This window comes from Arabidopsis lyrata, assembly GCF_000004255.2.
Source record: "Arabidopsis lyrata subsp. lyrata unplaced genomic scaffold ARALYscaffold_5, whole genome shotgun sequence".
Lineage (NCBI taxonomy): Eukaryota > Viridiplantae > Streptophyta > Magnoliopsida > Brassicales > Brassicaceae > Arabidopsis > Arabidopsis lyrata.
Window position 1 is genome coordinate 10,317,251 of NW_003302551.1, and position 22,681 is coordinate 10,339,931.

Consider the following 22,681-nt stretch of genomic DNA (forward strand, 5'->3'; position numbering starts at 1 on the left):
AAATCCTTATACTCCGTTACTCAACTTAGACAGGCAACGACGCATATATCAAAGCAATAAGATCCAGTTCGATTCTAGTCCATAAAGCCCTATAACTAAGTGGTGTGTGCTTGTTATAACACGATACACATTCGTAATCTAGGTCTAGCGAATTAAGAAACCTTATGAGAAACCTAAACGCTTGGGATCACGAGGACATGAATCTAACTACTTGAATTAAGAAACAACTTACTTAGAAAGAATACAGTGTAAACGATCAAACAAAACCCTAAGTATCGCCACTTAAACGATCGATCATATTCCCCCCTTTGATTAACCCTTTAAACCCAACTAGGAAACTACTCTAGCATGATTAAAGAGATCATCAAAGTAAGGTTTGATAAACTCATAAGAAAGAGAAGAATAAGAACTAAAAAGGGTTTAGAGATTACTTCAATGATTGTAGAATACAAGAGGTAAGACTTCACCTTAATAGATCTTAAAGTAGACAAGAGAAGAGAGAGAGAGATTCGGTGGAACTTCAAAGCTTCAAGGTCGATGGCTGCAGCTCTCCGGCGAGGGCAGAGGCGAGCTTGATGGAGACTTTAGGGGCACGATTGAGGCACTTCGAAGACTCCCCTAGGTTTAGGGCTTCCAACATATATTTATAGGGTTTGGAGACAAAGGATTAGGTTTAGGGGTAAAAGCATGTTTTCCCGTGATTAGGTTAAGTGAAAACTCGAGTTTCTTGCAAGGGAGAAGTCTTAGTGGCCGGTGTGGAGAGTGAGAGGCAGCCTGGGCTCGGCCCATGTGACCGGTGTGGCTTAGAAGCTCCGGATCGGTTGCGTAGCTTCTGGCCGGTCTGGATATGTCTTCACTCTTCTGGTCGTAACTTCCGGACGGCTCAATGAAATGCTCTAATTCCACTTCGAGGCAAATCCTGACTCTTCTAGCTTTCCATATATACTGAGATCTCTTGATTTAGTAACCAGTAAGACCTTGAACGGATGCCATACATATGAAGTACAGAAACTGTCTTGAAACGGGTTTTGATCGCCTTTTGGTCTTTAAAGCTCAAAAACTCTTAAAACCTTCTTGGCTCCATAAATACTTGAATAACTCCTTCTTAGCTCTGAAATCACTCCAAATGCTCCATAAAACATAAGAAAACAATAACAAATATGGGCGAAAATCCCATGTTATCAGATTTCTTCTCCGAAGAAGATGAATTTAACCTGGTGTGGATCTCGCCCTCTGAGAGAAAGGTAGGCCCTTCAAACTTGAACTTCTAGATATTAAAAAAAATATATTCATATTTGTTTTAGGAAAAAACCCAAAAAACCGCCGTCTATTTTTTATTTGTCCGTTTAATATGTGTAGTTTTAAATTGAAATAAAAACATCTCGTTTATTTTTTGTTGCCTTTTAAATTCATAGTCTTTTAAATCTTGGTATCTTCGGACCCGCGACTTAACAGCCGTTAATGGCCGTAACAGAACTATTTAACAACTTTAAATTTTAACCCTTCATGTTTAACAATATATACAATCGGTTTATATTATATTACGAACTGTCTTGGTCTAGTGGTAACTCATATCTTGTTTAAGGGGAAAAAACCCGAAAAACTGCCGTCTATTTTTTATTTAGCCGTTTAATATGTGTAGTTTTGAAATTGGAATAAAAATACTTTTAATTTTTTTTACGGATTCAATTCCACCACCAACCCTTTTAATATTTTTTCTTTTTTACTTCTTTTGAGTTTCACTTCATCTTTTGCCCCTCTTTCTTCACTGATTTTTCTTTCTTCTAAATAAGAGTCTTTTGTTTTTTTTTGGCCTCCTCACCTTCTTCACAAAACATAAACTCTCTCTTTACAAAACGCCAGAGTCACCAAAAACCCTAAATTTTCCTCTGCTTCAATGGCGATTTCATCTCCCGCCGCTACTTCTTCCTCTTCAAAACTCCTCATTTCCTTCACTTTTCCATCAATCTCGACCATTAAACCAAAATCCCTAACTCTCTCTTCATCCTTCCTCCCATCAATCACATCTCTCTCCATCACAACCACCAAGAAAAATGTTGAGAATTGAATTGGAAAAAAAAAATCAATTACAGTGACGGAAGTGAAAACTCTGTGAAGAAGACGAAGTTAAATTAAAAAAATGAAAAAAAAATTTACAGTTACTGAAGTGAAAACTCCGTGAAGAAGATGAAGTTAAATAAAATAAAAATAAAAAAAAGGTTAAAAGAGTTGGAGGTGGGCTCAAACCCGTCAATTGAGGGTTAATCAAGAAAATGATAACCACTAGACGAAGATATTATATTCTTTATATTAAGTAAATCGATTGTATATATATAGAAAACACGAAGGGTTAAACTTCAACGTTGTTAAATAATTTCACTACGGCCATTAAAGGCTATTAAGTCGCGAATCCAAAATTACCAAGATTTTGAAGATAATAAATTTAAAAGGCAACAAAAAATAAACGACATAGTTTTATTCCAATTCTAAAACTACACGCCAAATAAAAAACCGCCGTCAATTCTAAAATGTACAACATCAATATATAGTTTTTTTTGTTTTTTTTTTTTTTCTATAAAAAGTCTTTTGATCTTCACCAAAAAAAAAGTCTTTTGATTGTTCCAGCTTTAACAGGAAAAAATTTGAAACTAAAACTGATGAATATCTTACGACAGAGATATTAATAATCTGACAGAAACAGAAAAGTTAACGTAACAGACCGTATGTTTCACTGGTTCAGTTTTAATGATGTCAATACAGTGCTTTTAACATACGGGGCCGTAGTACTAAGTACTAACATTGCAATTGATTCGAGATTATACCTAGCAAAAAAAACAACACGTTCTACCATAACCCACCAAAAGAAAATCATGACGAGTTTGAAACAAAACTAAACAAAGAACCATAAAAAATGATATTCAATTTAACATAATTTAGTAGAATGAATTACAGTGGTATTCAATTAGGTATTTTATAAATTCTTTTAAATTCATATGGTATTAGATAAAGTGTTTGTGATCATCCTTTTAAATTCCAATGTTATTCAATTTATTAAATTTTTAATTTTGTTAATATAATTATTATTTAGTATTGATATCAATATTTCCTAAAAGTACTCTTAGATTTAACTAAACATTGATTAGACCATAATAAAACTATAGAACCATAAAGTGCTAATTAAACATAAGATGAAGATAAAAAAGACAGACAAACACACACACCACAAGCTAATACTTGCAAACATAATTAAAACCATAATTAAACATAAGATAAAGAAAAAGAAAAAGAAAAAGAAAAAACATACGAACACACTAATACTTGCAAACATAAAACTATAGTTAAATATACGATGAAACCCTCATGGTCGATCACTTCCACTAGTCGATGGCCATGACTCGCCTCGTGAGCACTCGCCGCCACTGTCTCCCAAAGGTAGGATGCCTTGGTGCCATCCGGTTCGAGTAAATCCAAGATCTTGTTGAAGTGATGGATGATCGTTTATGACGGTAAAATTATAATTTTCCGATCTATACGTTGATGTTCTCCACCGCTTCATCATGAGTGAGGAAGCGTCTCAAACTGTCAAGATAAGCATTTAAGATCAGTGGGGGTATTCTGGGCATACCACTGCGCCCTCCATTGTTCGCCGAGTGGATGAGTGAAGTTACGGAGGTTCGAATGTCCTCACTAACTCGTTGGGATCTTGGTTTCTTTTAGAAAGAGATTTGGCTCCGAATGGAGGAAGCGGTTCAAGTGGAGCGGATCAAGTGGTTCAAGCAGATCAAACAGAACAAGTGTGGATCAAGCGGATCTGGTGGTACAAGAGCGGATCAAGTGGTTCAAGTGGATCAAGCAGAACAAGTGTAGATCAAGCGGATCTGGTGGTACAAGAGCGGATCAAGCGGTTCTGGTGTTCCAAAACCTGTATTTGATTGGTGAAAGCGGATCAAATAGTGCGGATCAAAATTTTATATAGTAATAAAGTCAATTTTAAATTAAATATTTTTATAGAATACTATACATATTAAATTAAATTATATTAGATTAAAAGTTTTTAGTAGTTTAGCATATTTTAGAACAACTATTTTTTCTAATACAATGTATAAATATTTATATTACATTTTTGAACATGTATCCAATTTTCTTATTATATAATATTATTTACTATTTTAGATATAATATAATACATCAAATGTTAAGTACAACAAATAACTATATTTTAAATAATCATACAATATTTGGAAATATATATATATATACTACAAGAAAACCTGTATTTTGCAACTAACTTTGCGACCAATTTGCGATTATTTCCAGACTAATTTGCGTTAATGACGAAATAAAACACATATAAAAAATAATTGCAATTCAGCGATTAAACCTAACAGTCGGTAATTCGTCGTCCTTTAGCGACGGTTGTGCGACCGATGACAGACTAATATGTTTTAGTCGCAAATGAGTCGCAGGTTTGCGATTGATGTGCCACTCGGTATTTGGTCAGAAATGATGGTCGCAATTTAGTCTCAAAAGAGCGACGATTTAACAACCACCTGTTATAGGTACGCTTTAGTTGCAAATTAGTTGGAAAATTTTGGTACAAAACACGTTGAAATTGCAGAGGAGGTAGGTGTACTGAACTTTTGTGACTATGTGAAAACGGACGCAAAATAGTCACAAATTTAAGCCTATATATACCACCCCTCATTCATTTCATTTCTCCTTCCCACTCTTCCATTCTCCCATTTGTAAGTAAAAAAAAAAAACAAAGAGAAAGAAGAAGAGAAAATAAAATAAAAAAAAAGAAAAAGAGAAGAAAAACAAAGGGAAAAAAAGAAAAAAAAAAAACGATGTGGAATAATCTGTCACGAGAATGGATGTACAACCGAATCGATCCATACACAAATCACATTGCGGCGGACTATTTGGCGGGTGTGGAAGCGTTCATCAGTTATGCAAGCCATGTTGAAGACAGAAAAGGTCGGTTTTTATTATGTCCTTGTGTAATATGTCAAAATTCGAAACCCGTGAAAGCTGTTACGGTATCAAGTCATTAGCTTAGTAGAGGATTTATGCCGAATTACTATGTATGGTATAAGCATGGGGAGGATTATAATGTTGTTGGGAAGGGTACTAGTAACTATGTTGATAATACCAAATATACTAGTACTGTTAATGAACCAATAGGCTTTGATGGGAAAAATGTATTTGCTGGGATGGTTAATGATGCTTTTCATGGTTCTGTACCATATAACGAGTATCATGAACATGAAAGTGGAAACGATCATGTTCATGAAGAACCCACCCAAGATGCAAAACAATTTTATGACATGCTAGCTGCCGCAAACACTCCACTTTACGATGGATTTAGGAAGGTCAATCGCAATTATCGTTGGCAGCTCGGTTCATGAACAATAAGGTGGACCACAATTTGTCAGAAACTAGCATGGACGGATGAGCAGAATTGTTTACAGAATATTTACTAGAAGGTAATCAGGCGACCGATTCCTACTACAAGACATAGACTTTGATGCGAAAGCTAGGATTGCCGTACTATACATATGATGTATGTATAGATAATTGTATGTTTTTTTGAAAATATGATGAGAAGTTGGGGAATTCCAAGTTCTGCGGAAAACCATGAAAAAAGGAGAGTGAAGGAAGAACAAGAATACCATTTAGTAAGATGTGGTATTTATCGACTGGGGACAGATTGAAGAGAATGTACCAATCTGGGAAGAATGCAGCTTCGATAAGATGGCATGCTGAGCACGAATCGGAAGAAGGATTAATGTGTCATCCATCAGATGCGGCTGGGTGGAAGAATTTCCAGCAACTGCATCCTTCATTTGCCGAAGAACCGCGAAACGTTTATCTTGGATTATGTACTGACGGTTTCAATCCGTTTGGTATGTCCAAAAATCATTCGTTGTGGCCAGTGATCTTGACGCCATACAACTTGCCTCCGGATATGTGCATTAAAAGTGAGTATTTGTTTTTGACGATTTTGAATTCGGGACCAAATCATCCACGAGCCAGTCTTGATGTTTTCCTTTAACCACAAATCGACGAGTTACAAGAGTTGTGGCATAATGGAGTTGAGGCATATGATGTGTCCTTAGATCAAAACTTCAACCTTAAAGCGGTTCTTTTGTGGACTATTAGCGATTTCCCAGCATAGGGCATGTTGTCGGGATGGACTACTCAAAGTCGATTATCGTGTCCAATTTGTATGGAGGATAGAAATGCATTTTGGTTGCCAGGTGGTAGGAAGACTTGTTGGTTTGATTGCCATAGAAGATTTCTTCTTGTAAATCATTTGTTACGGAACGATAAAACGCACTTTCTAAAGGGTAAGGGAGTGAAGGACTACCCACCGCAATCTTTGACTGGTGAACAAGTATTATATGAGCGTATAAGGTCTGCCGAGCCACCTATGACATCTAATTGCGGAGGAAATGAGCATGAAAAAAAGTGGATGGCTATGGACAATGGCATAATTGGCACAAAGAAAGCATTCTTTGGCAACTTGATGTGTGTCAGGTTTTAATCCTAAAGAACACAACGATAAAGCTGCAAGTGCACAACAAATCAATTGTAGTACTTAAGGTATCGATCCCACATAGACTAATAAGTTACAGGACGAGTTTTATGAAGAAGGAATATGTCTAAGACAAATCAAAAGAGGGGTTTGGTTTTGGGTTTTGTAACTAAAGTAAACTAAAAATAAATGCAATGTAAACGATTAAGAGATATCAATAAAACGAATATCGGGCTGCAGGGAATTCTTAGGGTATCATGGATTGAATCATGTTAGGAAATCAAACGAGGAATTTCGGTTATTTATGTTCAGGAACTAGAATTTTGATTAAGAGATTGGTCTACTCCCATAGCACCAATAACTATGTCTAAACACCCTAAATTACTCTATTTCCGCAGGTAATCAAGATGCTAAACATGCATAAACAATCCAAATTCAATATGTTCACAAAGCTTTATAACTCAACTTTCGGTTGGTTATAACGCTTTGCTGATCTAAATTACTTTAGGCGATCTAAATCTATCCTAATTGCAGTAGCTAGACGGTCAATCAAGCAGTAAGCATCAAAGTAAACATAGAGTGGTAAATAATAAACTAGAAAACCTATATCTAATCACCCTAAATAACGATCCATGAATCCCCTTTCGAAAACCCTTAAACCCAACGAGAGAACTACTCACACATACTCATAGAAAGCAAAACCATATGAATAAGAGATTGCATAAAAGAGTATGAATATGAAAAGGGTTTAGAGATCTTCTCTGGAATACAAAGTAGATGAATAGAGAGAAAAGAAGAAGAGAAAGTGTTGTGGTGGTTGGCGGCTTCACCGGCGGCAATCGGTGAGGAACGACGGTGAGGGAGCTTTGGAGGCTTCTCTGTTCGTCTCTAGGAGGCTGCTGATGATGGAGGTCGAAGACACCCTAGGTTTAGGGTTTACAACTTGTATTTATAGGCCTCGGGAAGTAACAAGTCGGTTTAGGGTTTTCTCGGCAAAACTACGTAGTTTTAATAAGTGCAGAGACAAGACGGCTTAGACAGGTCACGAGGCTCCATGACCGGGCTCACCAAGAAGATCCACACCGGTCACGTTGGGTTGTGACCGGTGCACCCAAGAGCTTCACCACCGGTCGCACGCCTTGCGACCGATCTCTGACAGGTTGACTTCTGTTTGGCAGCTGGGATTGAGTTGATTCTTCCTCCATTGTAATCTTGACTCTTCCAGCTTTCCATAGAGTCCAAGATATCCGAATTTTCTTCACGGAAAGGCCTCCAACGGATGCCTAAATTCTGGAGCTTCGAATCTATCCTAAAACGGGTTTTGCTCGTCTTTTGGTCCATTTTGCTTAGAAACTCTTAAACCTTCTTGACTCCATAAAATACTTGAATATCTCCTCTTTAGCCTTGAAATCACACCAAACACTTCCTAAAACAGCATAAAACATTAAGAAATATGGGCGAAAATCCCATGTTATCAACTTCCACAGACTTAGACTTTGCTTGTCCTCAAGCAAACAAGAAAGCAAATCCGGTGGAGAGGTTTAGAAATCTCGGGAACTCTCCTATGAACAGAGACCATGTTCCAAAAGATAACCTGCAGACTTGTAAATACAAAGACATCGCGTTAGAACATTCTCACTATAGACTCACCACATTCACAATCCTGGTCCATCCATCTCAAACCTACAAGAAAACTCTAAAATCACGTTAGTTAACTCTCTACATTCATTAATAAGGTGGCGTAGACTTTCTCAATAGGAGGCATCATTCAGGGTAGACGGCGCTTGGTATGAAAGGGGCTTTTTGGTGTTTGGTGGTGGAGTTAAAGTGTTTAGGGTTACCGTATAATCTCGAGAATGTAGGATATGTTGCAAAACCGCAAGAGAGAACGGATCTGTTGAGGTCCACAGTTTGCAACCACTTTTTCTTGTAAACACCTCATCTCCTTACTTCTTTTCGTCTTTTCGATTCCCCCAGACTTAGGCTTTTCGTGGGGATCTCTTTGAATGATTACATCTCTCATCTAAGTGATCCATGTCTTTCCTTGGGATTCCTCTGTACTTATGAGACTTCTTATTTCGTAACCACTTCCTTTCCTTTAGTTTTTTTTTTTTTTTTTTTTTTTGGAAAGGGGAAACGGTACTCATTATATACACGAGTCTCATAAGTACGAAATAAGTACCTTTTGAAATCGAATCCCAAGGAAGAATAAGCTCTAGACCAAATCATCGCATCCTCCCTGTAGCTTCCGAATCTCCGTCTTCGTGGCAGGAAACTCTGTCGTTCCTTTCTCTCCGACGTTTTTGCACATAGCTGCTAATTTGAGAAAAGGAAAAAGAGAATGCATGAGGTCTGAAAAGAGGATAGGGTTTAAGGGTAGGAACCACTAAAAGTGAGTGGCCATTCAGGATCAGCAGAGAGTGGTAAAAAGGGATAAGAAGTCCTGAATGTATATGCTCGTTTCCCCGATCTAACACCTCTTCATGAGAAAGAATTATGTTCAGGTTAGATAGTCCAAATATAATAGAGTTAACTTCAGATCAAACAAAGTCTCCCCGGTAGAGACTTCAGGGGGAAAGATCCCGTTGAGAGTTTCTAGGTATTGTCTGTTCTTAGCGAGTCCTGCAAAACTTGTCACTTAGGAAATGAGTTAGAACATATGAACGGTTGGTTTCATCATATGATAAGGTCATCATTCTACTGGTTTTGACTCAATAAAACTTTGACTCGATAAAACATCTTAATTACCTAAAATTTCTTGATGTAAAAATGGAAAAAGTTCTCAAGTCAACAAATAAAGAGTAGCATTAGTACGAATCCCCCCAGACTTAAATCACACCGTCCTCGGTGGGAAAATAGTATGGGAAGAGTAAGAAAAAGAAAGATAGGGTTAAGAACAATGTCACCTTGGTGTGGCGACTAACCGTATATTCTTCTTCAGTACTTACTTGTAATCGATTTAACTTGGGTAAGTTAATCGAGATCGGCAATATAAATCTTTAGATGCATCTTTCCTGATACGGAAACCTAAACCATCAATAGTTTTATGAAATTAGACAAAAATAAAAACTTACCTTGGATAGGCCGTAAGGCCAATTTCTTTTCCATCAGGGCACCAATCATAGTTCTAATGACTAGCCGGAAAGAAATATTGATTGCAGGTTGCGGTTTAGGTGCGGTTCGCAGGGTGGAACGATCGCAAATCGCCATCGGTACGATTGCGGATCATGCTCGGGACGGGAAATTGGTCGACCGCGGGTCGTATTTGTACGATCGCAGGAAAAACTGTGATTGACCGCGGGGCAGCTGCGGTACGGGGAGTGGGATGTCGTGGGTGGATCGCGGTACGGGAGGTGGGACGACGATCCTCGACCGCAGGATGATCGGGACGGCACCGGTCGCGGGTGTTGCGACCGGTCCGGGGATGGCTGAGCACACCGGCCACGTCGTCCGTGACCGGTCCGGTGAGTCCTAGTGGCACCGGTCACGGGGTGAGTGACCGGTCCACAGGTCCTTCTCATTCTTCCTTCTTTTTGGTCTTTTCTATTTTCTTCTTTTCTATTTATTTTTTTTTATAAAAAACCTGAAACAAAAACAAAAACTATCAAAAGCAAAAGCAAATTAAATCCTAAGAAAGAGTATTTACCTAGTGGGTTGCCTCCCACTTAGCGCACTTGTTTAACGTCGTTGGCTCGACGTTGGTAGCCGGTTAGGCTTGAGGCGGATCATCTAGGGAAATTGGATCTCACATTTCTTCTTCCACATCTGCTAGATATGGCTTGAGACGTTGTCCATTGACTGTGAATTCGCCCCCATCACGGTTATGGAGTACCACAGCACCATACGGTTTTACTTCTTTGATCTTGAACGGTCCGGACCATCGCAATCTGAGTTTTCCTGGAAAAAGTTTCAAACGAGAGTTGAAGAGTAATACCTGGTCATTTGGTGAGAAATTCTTAGGAATTATCTTCCTGTCATGGCACGTCTTGGTCTTTTCCTTGTAGATCCTCGAATTTTCATAGGCATTGAAACAAATTTCCTCTAACTCGTTCAACTGAATCAAACGCCTCTTGACTGCCGGTTTGATGTCATAATTCAACTTTCTTACCGCCAATACAGCCTTGTATTCAATCTCCAAAGGAAGATGACAAGCTTTCCCATAGACGAGATGAAAAGGAGTGGTACCAAGAGGAGTTTTGAATGCGGTCCTATATGCCCATAGAGTATCATCAAGTCTCACCGACCAATCCTTCCTTGTCTTTCCAACAGTTTTCTCCAAGATCCTTTTGATTTCTCTATTGGAGATCTCCACTTGTCCACTGGTTTGAGGGTGATAAGGTGTAGCAACCTTGTGTCTCACTCCATTTTTCTTCAAAAGATTCTCAAATACTTTGTTGATGAAATGCTTACCTCCATCGCTAATCACAACACGTGGAACACCAAATCTCGGAAAGATGATCAACATGAACATCTTCATTACAACTTTTGAATCACTAGTGGGGCTAGCAATGACTTCCACCCACTTTTACACATAGTCAACAGCAACGAGGATGTATTTATTCCCATAAGATGAAGGAAAAGGGCCCATAAAGTCGATTCCCCAAACGTCAAAAACTTCAACTTCTTGTATGACGTTTTGCGGCATCTCGTTTCGTCTGCTGATGTTCCCTTGTCTTTGGCAAGCATCACACTTAGATATAAAGGCATGAGCATCTTTAAACATGGTTGGCCACCAAAAACCAGCTTGTAATGCCTTAGAGATAGTTTTGAAAGTAGCAAAATGTCCACCATAATCTGATCCATGAAAAGCAAAGAGAATACCTGGAACATCTTCCTCTGGAACGCATTTCCTGAATAAACCATCAGAGCACTTCTTGTATAGATAAGGCTCATCCCAATAGTACCTTCTAACCTCACGCAAAAACTTTTTCTTCCTATAACCAACGAATTGAGGAGGCTCGACTTCAGCTGCTAAGTAGTTTGCGATGTGTCTGAACCAAACGAGACCAGAGGGGATTGGTATTGGAGGTGCCTTAGGACATCTCTCAATGTGTAGGACCTCTTCAACCATATTCTTAGAACATTCTTGCGGGGTCAACGCCGGTTTGGCAGCTTCTTTCACTGTGATCCTTGGAGTTGCGTTTGTAACCTTTTGAGACTTCTCCTTGTCTCCATCACCCAGAATAAACTTTTCTCCATTGGATTTGGTTGCACGATGAGAGTCTTCCGAGGGAGTTGCGGGGTAAAAGACTTTCTTTTTGATTTTGGAGAAGGATATTCGCATTTTAGGGTAATCAACCATCGCTCCCACGGTGTCAAGAAACGAGTTCCCAAAAATCAATGGCATATGGGATCCAGCTCTCATCTCTACAATGTGAAAATCAACCGGAACAAGACAACCTCCCACTAACACCAAGAGATTTTCCACAAAACCGTGTGGAGTGGTGTTGAAAGCGTCTCCAAACTTAAGAGAGATTGTCGAAGGTTTAATCTCAACGAGCTCAAGCTTGTTTGCAATGGTCGTAGACATCACATTCACAGTAGCTCCCATGTCACAAAGAGAGTCACGGAAATCCATACCTTTAATAGTGCAAGGGAAGACAAACTTTATCGGATCGTCTATCTTCTGAAGCCTTCTTTGGTGTGGCGGTTTATTAATTGGATCGTAATCTTCTGGCCGAGATGGTGGGTCTTTGACATGTTGATTCTTGGCGATAGGAGCAGCTTCCTCCTTTCCTTCAGATGTTGTGATGTTGCAAGTTGCTCTTGGATTTTCCTCGGCTTTACTCGGGAGAACATTAACTTGTCTCTTTGTACCCTCTGCAACTTGAGCATCTTGCACTTCCACCATCCTGACATGAGTAGATAGGCCAGTAAGGGTCGTTTTCACCATTTCATTCTATTTATCGAGGTAGTCGAACACGCCATCAATCTTAAAGCTAAGATTTTTGTTGTTCTGGATGATCTGCTCCACCGCTTCTTCAAGTTGATGCAGCCTTCTTGAGAGATCACCATGGTTCTTGCCTTGTTGTGCGTCCCTTAGACCGTCAATGTAGTAGACTTCCCTCTTATACTCATGAGAACCGTTAGTATTGCACTTCCAGTGGTCATTAGTATCATAATCTCCCACGTCATCACATCGGTACACTCCTCTTTGTCGGCCCTTAGGAGGTTCAACAATCATCGGTTTCTGATCAAGGGTATGCTTTGACTCCAAATTGGCATTGACGTCTTTGATACCTTCCTCATACTTCTGGTACCGGTTTCTACTGCTCACAACCATGTTGCTAATGAGTTTGCTAGCTCCGGCTGCAGTTCTCGTCGTGAAATCTCCTTCACTTGAAACGTCGAGTGTCCTCTTGAATTCCTCGCCAAGTCCTGCATAGAAAATACTAAACAAATTTATTTCATCAAATTTATGGTGAGGGCAATCTCTCTTGTACTCTTCGAAACTTTCTACGGCCTCGTAGAATGGTTCATTTGGCCTTTGTTGAAACTCCAAGATTTTTCTCTTCATGTGATCTAATCGGGTCCTTGGGTAGAATGTTTCGAAGAAAGTTCGCTTATATTCTTCCCAAGTAGTGATTGATCCCGGGGGAAGAGACTTCATCCATTTATGAGCTTTCTCAACCAAAGAGAATGAGAATAGCGTGCACTTCAAGTAGTTTTCGGAGACTCCATTTGATCTCTTCGTACTACAGATTCCCTCAAATCTTTCGATATGATCTAGGGGATTCTCTTGATTTAAGCCACGGAACTGATGACGTTCGGCCAAAGCGATGAGTTGCGGGCTGATCTCGAACTCTCCGAGCGGTGGTGAAGGGCGGATGGGGTTTCGATCTTCAAGGAGGGCTTCCAATAAGTCAGACTCTCCTATTATCCGACCTTGCGGATCCATCTATCCTCGTGCAATGAGTGCTTGTTCCTATTCAAGAGTACATATTCAAGAGTACCTGAAAAGAAAAACAAAGAAGTAAAACTAGAAAAGAAAGTGAAAAAAAAATTAAAGAAGCAAAGAAAAACGTCCTAGAAGATATCCTAATCCTAAACTCGTAGGAAACTTAATTAGTCCTCGGCAACGGCGCCAAAAACTTGATGTGTGTCAGGTTTTAATCCTAAGAACACAACGATAAAGCTGCAAGTGCACAGTAAATCAATTGTAGTACTTAAGGTATCGATCCCACAGAGACTAGTAAGTTACATGACGAGTTTTATGAAGAAGGAATATGTCTAAGACAAATCAAAAGAGGGGTTTGGTTTTGGGTTTTGTAACTAAAGTAAACTAAAAATAGAAGCAATGTAAACTATTAAGAGATATCAATAAAACGAATGTCGGGCTGCAGGGAATTCTTAGGGTATCATGGATCGAATCATGTTAGGAAATCAAACTAGGAATTTCGGTTATTTATGTTCAGGAACTAGAATTTTGATTAAGAGATTGGTCTACTCCCATAGCACCAATAACTATGTCTAAACACCCTAAATTACTCTATTTCCGCAGGTAATCAAGATGCTAAACATGCATAAACAATCCAAATTCAATATGTTCACAAAGCTTTATAACTCAACTTTCGGTTGGTTATAACGCTTTGCTGATCTAAATTACTTTAGGCGATCTAAATCTATCCTAATTGCAGTAGCTAGACGGTCAATCAAGCAGTAAGCATCAAAGTAAACATAGATTGGTGATCAATATATAAACTAGAAAACGTAGATCCAATCACCCTAAATAACGATCCATGAATCCCCTTTCGAAAACCCTTAAACCCAATGAGAGAACTACTCACACATACTCATAGAAAGCAAAACCATATGAATAAGAGAATGAATATGAAAAGGGTTCAGAGATCTTCTCTGGAATACAACGTAGATGAATCTTCTCCCTTAAACAAGTAGAGAATAGAGAGAAAAGAAGAAGAGAAAGTGTTGTGGTGGTCGGCGGCTTCAACGGCTGCAATCGGTGAGGACGGCGGTGAGGGAGCTTTGGAGGCTTCTCTGGTCGTCTACTGGTGACGGAGGTCGAAGACACCCTAGGTTTAGGGTTTACAACTTGTATTTATAGGCCTCGGGAAGTAACAAGTCGGTTTTGGGTTTTCTCGGCAAAACTACGTAGTTTTAATAAGTGCAGAGACAAGACGGCTTAGACAGGTCACGAGGCTCCATGACCGGGCTCACCAAGAAGGTCCACACCGGTCACGTTGGGTTGTGACCGGTGCACCCAAGAGCTTTACCACCGGTCGCACACCTTGCGACCGGTCTCTGACAGGATGACTTCAATCGGCTGTTGCAGCTGGGATTGAGTTCATTCTTCCTCCATTGTAATCTTGATTCTTTCAGCTTTCCATAGAGTCCAAGATATTCGAATTTTCTTCACCGGAAGGCCTCCAACGGACGCCTAACTTCTGGAGCTTCGAATCTGTCCTAAAACGGGTTTTGCTCATCTTTTGGTCCATTTTGCTTTGAAACTCTTAAAACCTTCTTGACTCTATAAATACTTGAATATCTTCTTTAGCCTTGAAATCACACCAAACACTTCCTAAAACATCATAAAACAATAACAAATATGGGCGAAAATCCTATGTTATCACAACTTCCATACTAGGTCGATTTAACCCTACGCCACAATCTTGATGTGATGCATATTGAGAAGAATGTTCTCGATAACATCATATACATTGTTATGAATGTAAAAGACATATCAAAAGACAATGTGAGGTCAAGATTTTATGACCGGCCAGAATTGCATGTTGATGATCAAGGGAAAGCACCATTTCCTTTTTTGAGATTAAGGCAAAAGCAAAAAAAAAAAGCCTCCTAGAATGGGTCAAATCAGAGGTCAAATTTCTAGATGGCTATGTCGCAGATTTAGCTAGTTTTGCATCTGTATATCAAAGCCGGCAAGTTTTCGGGAATGAAAAGTCACGACAGCCATCTTTTCATGGAACGATTGCTACCGTTCGTGTTTGTAGAACTCTTACCGCGTAACGTGCATCTTGCATTATCAGGTAATTTTGTCAAATAATATATTTAAATAAATTTTATATATATATATATATATATATATATATATATATATATAAGTTGGCTATATCATAATTAATATGACTAATTATATTGTAGGGCTTGGAGCATTTTTCCGTAACTTAAGTAGTCGATCATTAGAGCTAATTCGCGTCCAAAATTTAAAGGAGAATATTGTCATGATCCTGTGCATTTAGAAAAAATATTCCCACCTTCTTTTTTTGATGTGATGGAGCACCTACCTATACACCTATCAGATAAGCAGAGCTTGGCGATCCAGTTCAATATAGGTGGATGTATTCTTTTGAAAGGTTTTTTAAACGTTTGAAAGGCAAGGCGAAGAACAAAAGATATCCAGCGGTTCAATCGTTCAATTGTACATGAATGATGAGATATCTTACTTCTCATAACACTACTTTGCTTCGCACATTATTAGAAGAAGGTATTTCATACATATACTATACTTATAATGAGATTTAATTATACTCATACATACATTTTTTTTAAATGATCCTGACCTGAAAGTTCACTTTGCTCCTCTGGGCAATAACGGAGTCCGCGTCTGGGTAGATATAGTCAAGGTGGATGATGCAGCGGTTTGGAGGCCTTCTTCTGCGGTTGAGTGTATGGAAGATGCGTTAGGTTCGACTATAGCTTGGCCAGTTGACAAAGTGGTGCTGGTATAATGTGTAAGAAGCATCCTGTTCTTTAGTTTAATTTCTTTTGTGTTGCATTGTTCAGTCTTTAGACTTGAGACTTGGTACTTTAACAGATGGTATTGCTATGTGGTTTATTGTAAGACAGTTGTTGTAATGGTCTGATAACATATTTTTATGAAAATGTTCAGTTTGTATTGCAAATGCATATCGTATATTATTATGAGCACCAAATTTCAGAAAAATATATAGCGTTATGAAGCGATCTAAGAAATAAATCATATATTGAGATTAGCCAAATACCATAGCTACATAAAACAAAATTATTATAAATATATTGTGCTACTGGTAAATATAATATTACGACTAATTTCTGTAACCATAGATTAAATATTAGCTAAAACTACATGTTACTATAAATTGTTTCATTACAAGAAATCACTGCTACTAAATAAATTAAAATAGCGAAAAACATGTGCCACAATATATCACATAATAACAACAGAAATGCGGTATAATACGTACACATTCAATAGCATATCAAAAAAGCGCTATTGTACGTGACCACTCTAAGATAGCTCCGGCAAACACAGCGTTTACGAAAGCGCTATGTTAACGATATAACAACGTTTTCAGTATGATAAGAATGCCCATATTTCTTGTAGTGAATATTCTTATATTATTATATTCTATCATTTTATATTATTTATTTATTTTATTTCTGTAAAATCACATGAGTTCTTGTAACTCTTTGATGTCCTAGCTAGGTTTAGATATTTGCAAGTTGTTTGTGTGTTTATGTGGATTCGATCCCTAAACACTACGACGTTTGTATGTCCACTTGCGGTTAATAATAAAGTTAAAACTTTGATGTGTAATTTTATCCGTAACAGCATCCATCACATCGAAGACAATGTAACATTATAAATCCACAAAATCAAAGGAATTAAAAATTGAAAGGAATACAAGAACATGAAAGAGAAACAGAGGCTGACATGTATGGAGGGAGAAAACGTCCCAGGAGTCCCCTTTTGACAAATACAAATCCCATATCTCCCTCGAGAAAACAGATATATATATTTATTTAATTTTAAATCCAAATTAAATGTAATTACCTCTTTACCCCAGACAAAACAAGAAAACTACAAAACCCAACCAAGCTAATTGGGTTGAAAATACCCAAACCCTTTCTTATTGGGTTGAATCCAATTAAAACGGGTAAAAACACTTAAACAAAAATAATTCAGATCGTAAAAACCAAACACGAGGAAAAGAAAACACTTAGGGTTCATTCCTTGGGAGAAATATCTGCTTTCGACGGCGATCTTGGTATAACTACAGATCGATTTATTTCTATTTCTTCAGAGTCGATCTTGGTATAACTACAGAAAACTACGTTATTGGGCAAGGTAAAATCGAGTTTTTATTTTGGGTTTTGCGATTGAAATCGATTGAAATCGAGTGAAAGTCGGTGAAAATCGATTGTTCGTTATGTTTGTATAAAATCCGAAGAGATGGAGAATGTTAGTGGTAATAGAATCGATTGAAATATTGAATGGAAGTACTAATCTAAATGATTTTGTTTGTAGGTTTGTGGAAGGGAGTTATGCCTCGAACAAAGAACGCAAATGTATCTTTAACGGAGACTCCGCCAGAAGCCAATCTTGAAGAAGTGCCACCGCCGGCAGTAGTGGAATCTGAAGCAACAGATTCAATCTCTAACGTGGTTGCAACGGTAAGATCTCTAAAATTTGGACAACTAGCAGAACTAGGTATAAGTTTGTTGCTTGTGTCTCTTAGTAATTTCTAAAACTAAAAGGTAAAACTATGATAATTAGGTATAACTAACGTGCATTTATAACTTATAAATATCTGAAACTAAAAGGTAAAACTATGAATAACTAGGTTTAACTAACGTGCATTTGCTTTTATAACTTAGAAATATCTGAAACTAAAACGTAAAACTATGAATAACTAGGTATAACTATGCTGCTTTTGCTTTTATAACTTAGAAATATCTAAAACTAAAAGGTAAAACTATGAATAACTTGGTATAACTATTCTGTTTTTCTAACTTAGAAAGTTATAAAACTAAAAGGTACAACTGTGTATAACTTGGTCCATATTGATTGCAGGATTCTAATGAGGAAACCGAAGCTCTACAACCTTTTAAAATGTATTTCAGTCCGAGTGAGTATACAAAGCCATTCAAGATTTCAGCAAAGTGCTATATTCATAAGGTAGTGGGCTTATTGGAGACTCATCTTAGAGGCAAGGAGTTGAGATGGTTTAAGGAACACCCACAGTTCCGACACTTCTTCCACATGCACAGGGACGCAAATCATAAGTTGATGGGTATGTGGCTGTTATTTCTTCGCACAGCATGTTTAGAGAAGAAGCGCGAAGTTTGGTTTATCGTCAACGGGGTTCCGATCCGCTATTCTCTCAAAGAATTTGCTCTCATGTCAGGATTATATTGTCACCAATTTCCGAAGTCCTATGAAACCAAGGGCAGCATGGAGTTTGTTGGCAGGATATTTGGAGTTGGAGCAACAATAAAATATCAAGATGTGGAGGGAAAGTTCCTATCAATGAAGAGATCTTCTGATGATCGTTTGAGAGTAGCTGTGTTGTACTTCTTAAGCAGCATCATCGTTGGAAAGACTAAGACAGGAGAGAAGGCACCAACTGTGGAGAAGTTTTTCCAAAGGGTTGTGGCTGATCTAGACTTGTGCGAAACATTCCCGTGGGGGAGATATGCATTTGATGAAAATCTGAAAGACATCTTCTATATACTGGAAAAATGTGAAGGAGTTGTTGGTCCACAGAAAGTGTTTCCTAGTTTCGTTATGCCTCTGGAGGTATGCATTATTCTTCTATTAAATTTTTATAAACTTGGTATAAGTAAGAGTATTTTAGCAGTTATACAACTTAGTTTTGAATGATCTTTTATTTTTTGCAGCTTCTAGCGTTTGAGTCAATTCCAGTTCTGAAGAACACTTTTTGCGTCGATGTGGGATCAGCAGATCCTAAGTGTCCTCGGATGTGCAAGACGAAGTTTAAACCAAGTACTATGAAAGGCTTTCCTATGTCAGATGTGTATGACAAACTCGGTACAACTAAGGTTAGTTAAAATCTGAAATGCAAACTAGATAACATGTTTATTATTTATGTGTCATGGAGGTTGTATTAATTAGATTTTTTTATGATGCACAGGACATTCAGAGTATCTTGACTCCATCTCCTGATGAGGAAAAACTTTTGAAAAGCATTATGGATGTTGAGCGTGGATGGAATGATAAAGATGATGTAGTTGCTGATGGTTGGCACAAGCGTCTAGTTGATGAGGGAAGGAGTATATGTTTTGAAGAGAAATTCAATGAAGATGTAGGCAACCGAAGATTTGAGGAAGCTGTGATTATGCCTACAAGAAAAGGCCGTCGGGGAAAGAAAGGGAAAGAGAAAGTGACTGAGCCTCCGAATGATGCAAGTAGTGATGGATTGGCTGAGATTGTGTACACGTTGAAGACAACGTTGGAGAATGGATTTAAGGATATGCATGAGAAGATGATGGATCTCAGTAAGAAGTATGAAGACCAAGATACAAGACTCAAAACTATGGAAGCAACAATCCAATCAATCCAAGTCAGAGTTAAAAGTGGTGGTGCTAAAGAGAAAGAGGCGGAGATAAATCTAGAAGGGAATGATGAGGTTGACTATAGTGATAAAGAGGATGAGGTTGGAGCAAACCAAGTGAAGGCAGTTCAAGATGAGAGTGGTAAGGATGGACCAAATTCTGAAGATTTAACCAAGGAGAATGAAGGTGGTGAAAAAGTGATGGAGAATGAGATGGAAAAAGAAGGGGCTGAAGATGATGAGATAGAGTCGGAGATGGAAATAGAGGATGATGTGGATGGTGGTCTTAAGGAGGTTGAGGCCAGAGAAGGAGGGGAGATTGAAAAAGAGAGTGACGTGGATGGTGGTACTAAGGGGAGTGAGGTTGGAGAGAAAGAGAAGGAGATTGGAAAAGAGGGTGTTGTGGATGGTGGTACTAAGGGGAGTGAGGTTGGAGAGAAAGAGAAGGAGAGTGGAAAAGAGGATGAGCCAAGTAACAATGAGAAGATACTTAAAAGGACTTACAAGAGATGTGAAAAGAGAAAAAGAATTAGCAAAAATGAAGTGGATCCAAAAGAACAAGGGAAAAAGGCGGATGACAATGTTGATGAACCAAGGCAAGAGGACACTAAGAGGGTGAAGTTGATAAAGAAGAATGCAAAGAAGGGGTCTACCACCGTTGTGTATCGGAGTCCTATTGTGACGAGGACTAAGAAGAATTAAGTACCATTGTGTATTGGAGTCCACCACTGTTTTTGAAAACTCTTTAAGATGTTTTATTTTGTCATGAACATGAATTTGGTTGTTGTTTTATTTTGGTATAACTCTGTCGGTTTTGAAAAACTAAGTACAATTGTGTGAACAAAATGGTTATTGTTTTATTTTGGTATAATTTTGTAAAACTAGGTACAACTGTGAACGATAAAAATATACAACTGCATTATTTTGTTAAACTAGGTAAAATTATGTACGTTTGTTCATTGGTATTTTTATTAAATGTGTACAACTGCTTTATTTTTGTTAAACTCGGTAGGAATAGATAGGAATTACTAGGATAAATATGTTTAGTCATACAAATACAAATACTAGAATTCACCAAATACATATTTTTGAGACAAGTAGAACTACAAAGTAGTACCTTAGTTGTACCAAGTTACAAGAACAACTGTGAGAAAACAACCAACGATAAAGGGTACCATCATCTTAGTAATTTCCTTCGTCTCTTTCTTTCTCCCCATCTTTAGCAGTGCAACTTCTTCTTCAAGAACACTAACTTGAAAATCCAACTGTTCTACCTCATTTACCAATGCCTCGTCCACCCACTTGAAGACATGGGTATCGTTCATAAGCTACATTCAAAAAATAAAATAGAATTAAAAGAACGTGATCTTATTCAAATTATTCGCAAACTAACAATGAGACTTTTACGTTTCTATCAGAAGCATATCTGCATCGGTAGTAGCGTCGGTAAGGATTTGGGACTGATTTAGAGATTTTTTCAACGATTTCGTCGCCACACCTACACCTCTTTGGAATCCCAGCAACTCTTACTCTTGTTCGGTTTGAGGAGGTTTCACTCGAGCTCGGAGCGGAAGAGACATCGCTCATCTTTCTTATATGGAAGATTTAGGGATTTGGTGGGTTTGGGGTTAAAGAAGATTTAGGGATTTGGTGGGTTTGGATAATAAATTGGAGATATTGAGATGTAATTGGGAGGATTTGGGGGGATTTCGTGGAAATGCTGGGTAATAAAAATAAAGGGGTTGAAATGATTTTTGGGGAAAAATAAAAGAAATTGGGTTAATTCGAAAATTTTGGGTATTTTGGAGGGAAAAGAGAAAATTTTGGATATTTGGGGCAAATAACACGTGAACCGCATGGCGCCGTCATTTGTACACGTGGCGCCGTCATTTGTACACATGGCGCCGTCAAATATACACAGTTTTTCCAAGTTTACAAGTTGTACTCGGTTACACACAGTTGGACTTTTGGGGTTTTTCTGTATAATTAGTTATTCTTGGATTAATATTAATTTTTATTAGTTGTACACATGATTTTATGTATATGTGGTAAATTCCAAACATATTCATTCAATAATATGTATAAAATGTTGATTTTTCAGACTTTCGACATTCACCATGGATATTCAAAAGAAAGACATCTTAAAAGTATAAGAACTTTCATGTAGAAAGCTCAAATGCGTAAGATTTTTGAAAATTTTATTTACCAAATTTTGATTACAAACCACTAATTTGATTATGTAACACTAGTTGTCTATTTTTCAGACTTTCGACATTCACCATGATATAATTTTGAATTTATGAAGATTTGTTAATTTCTTCATAGTTATACCAAACCAAGTTTAACCAAGTTTTACAAAACCAGAGAATACATAAAAACACGAAATCAAAGACATACATAGTTGTACCATTACGAAGCCAAGTTTTACCAAATTTTACAAAACCAGAGAATACATAAAAACACTAAATCATAGACATACATAGTTGTACCATTACGAAACCAAGTTTAACCAAGTTTTACAAAACCAGAGAATACATATAAACACGAAATCAAAGACATACATAGTTGTACCATTACGAAGCCAAGTTTTACAAAATCAGAGAATACATAAAAACACGAAATCAAAGACATACATAGTTGTACCATTACGAAACCAAGTTTTACCAAGTTTTACAAAACCAGAGAATACATAAAAACACGAAATCAAAGACATACATAGTTGTACCATTACGAAACCAAGTTTTACCAAGTTTTACAAAACCAGAGAATACATAAAAACACGAAATCAAATACTATGGTTGCCAAATAACAACCACTGCAGCGATTACCT

At 37.8% G+C, this 22,681-nt stretch overlaps 1 protein-coding gene across 2 annotated transcripts; it reads left to right on the forward strand.

Annotated features, from left to right (window-relative positions):
* Nucleotides 1-17,301: 17,301 nt before the first annotated feature.
* LOC110228088 (uncharacterized protein At3g43530-like) lies at nucleotides 17,302-20,697 on the forward strand. 2 transcript variants are annotated; one of them, XM_021024234.1, is made up of 5 exons: nucleotides 17,302-17,624; nucleotides 17,805-17,950; nucleotides 18,351-19,076; nucleotides 19,178-19,339; nucleotides 19,432-20,697. In XM_021024234.1, the coding sequence occupies exons 2-5, from the start codon at nucleotides 17,822-17,824 to the stop codon at nucleotides 20,551-20,553; spliced, it is 2,139 nt and encodes a 712-aa protein (XP_020879893.1). In that variant the 5' UTR covers nucleotides 17,302-17,624; nucleotides 17,805-17,821; the 3' UTR covers nucleotides 20,554-20,697. The 2 variants fall into 2 exon arrangements, with proteins under 2 accessions (XP_020879893.1, XP_020879892.1); XM_021024233.1 differs by lacking the exon at nucleotides 17,302-17,624 and having other exon boundaries at nucleotides 17,698-17,950.
* Nucleotides 20,698-22,681: the final 1,984 nt, after the last annotated feature.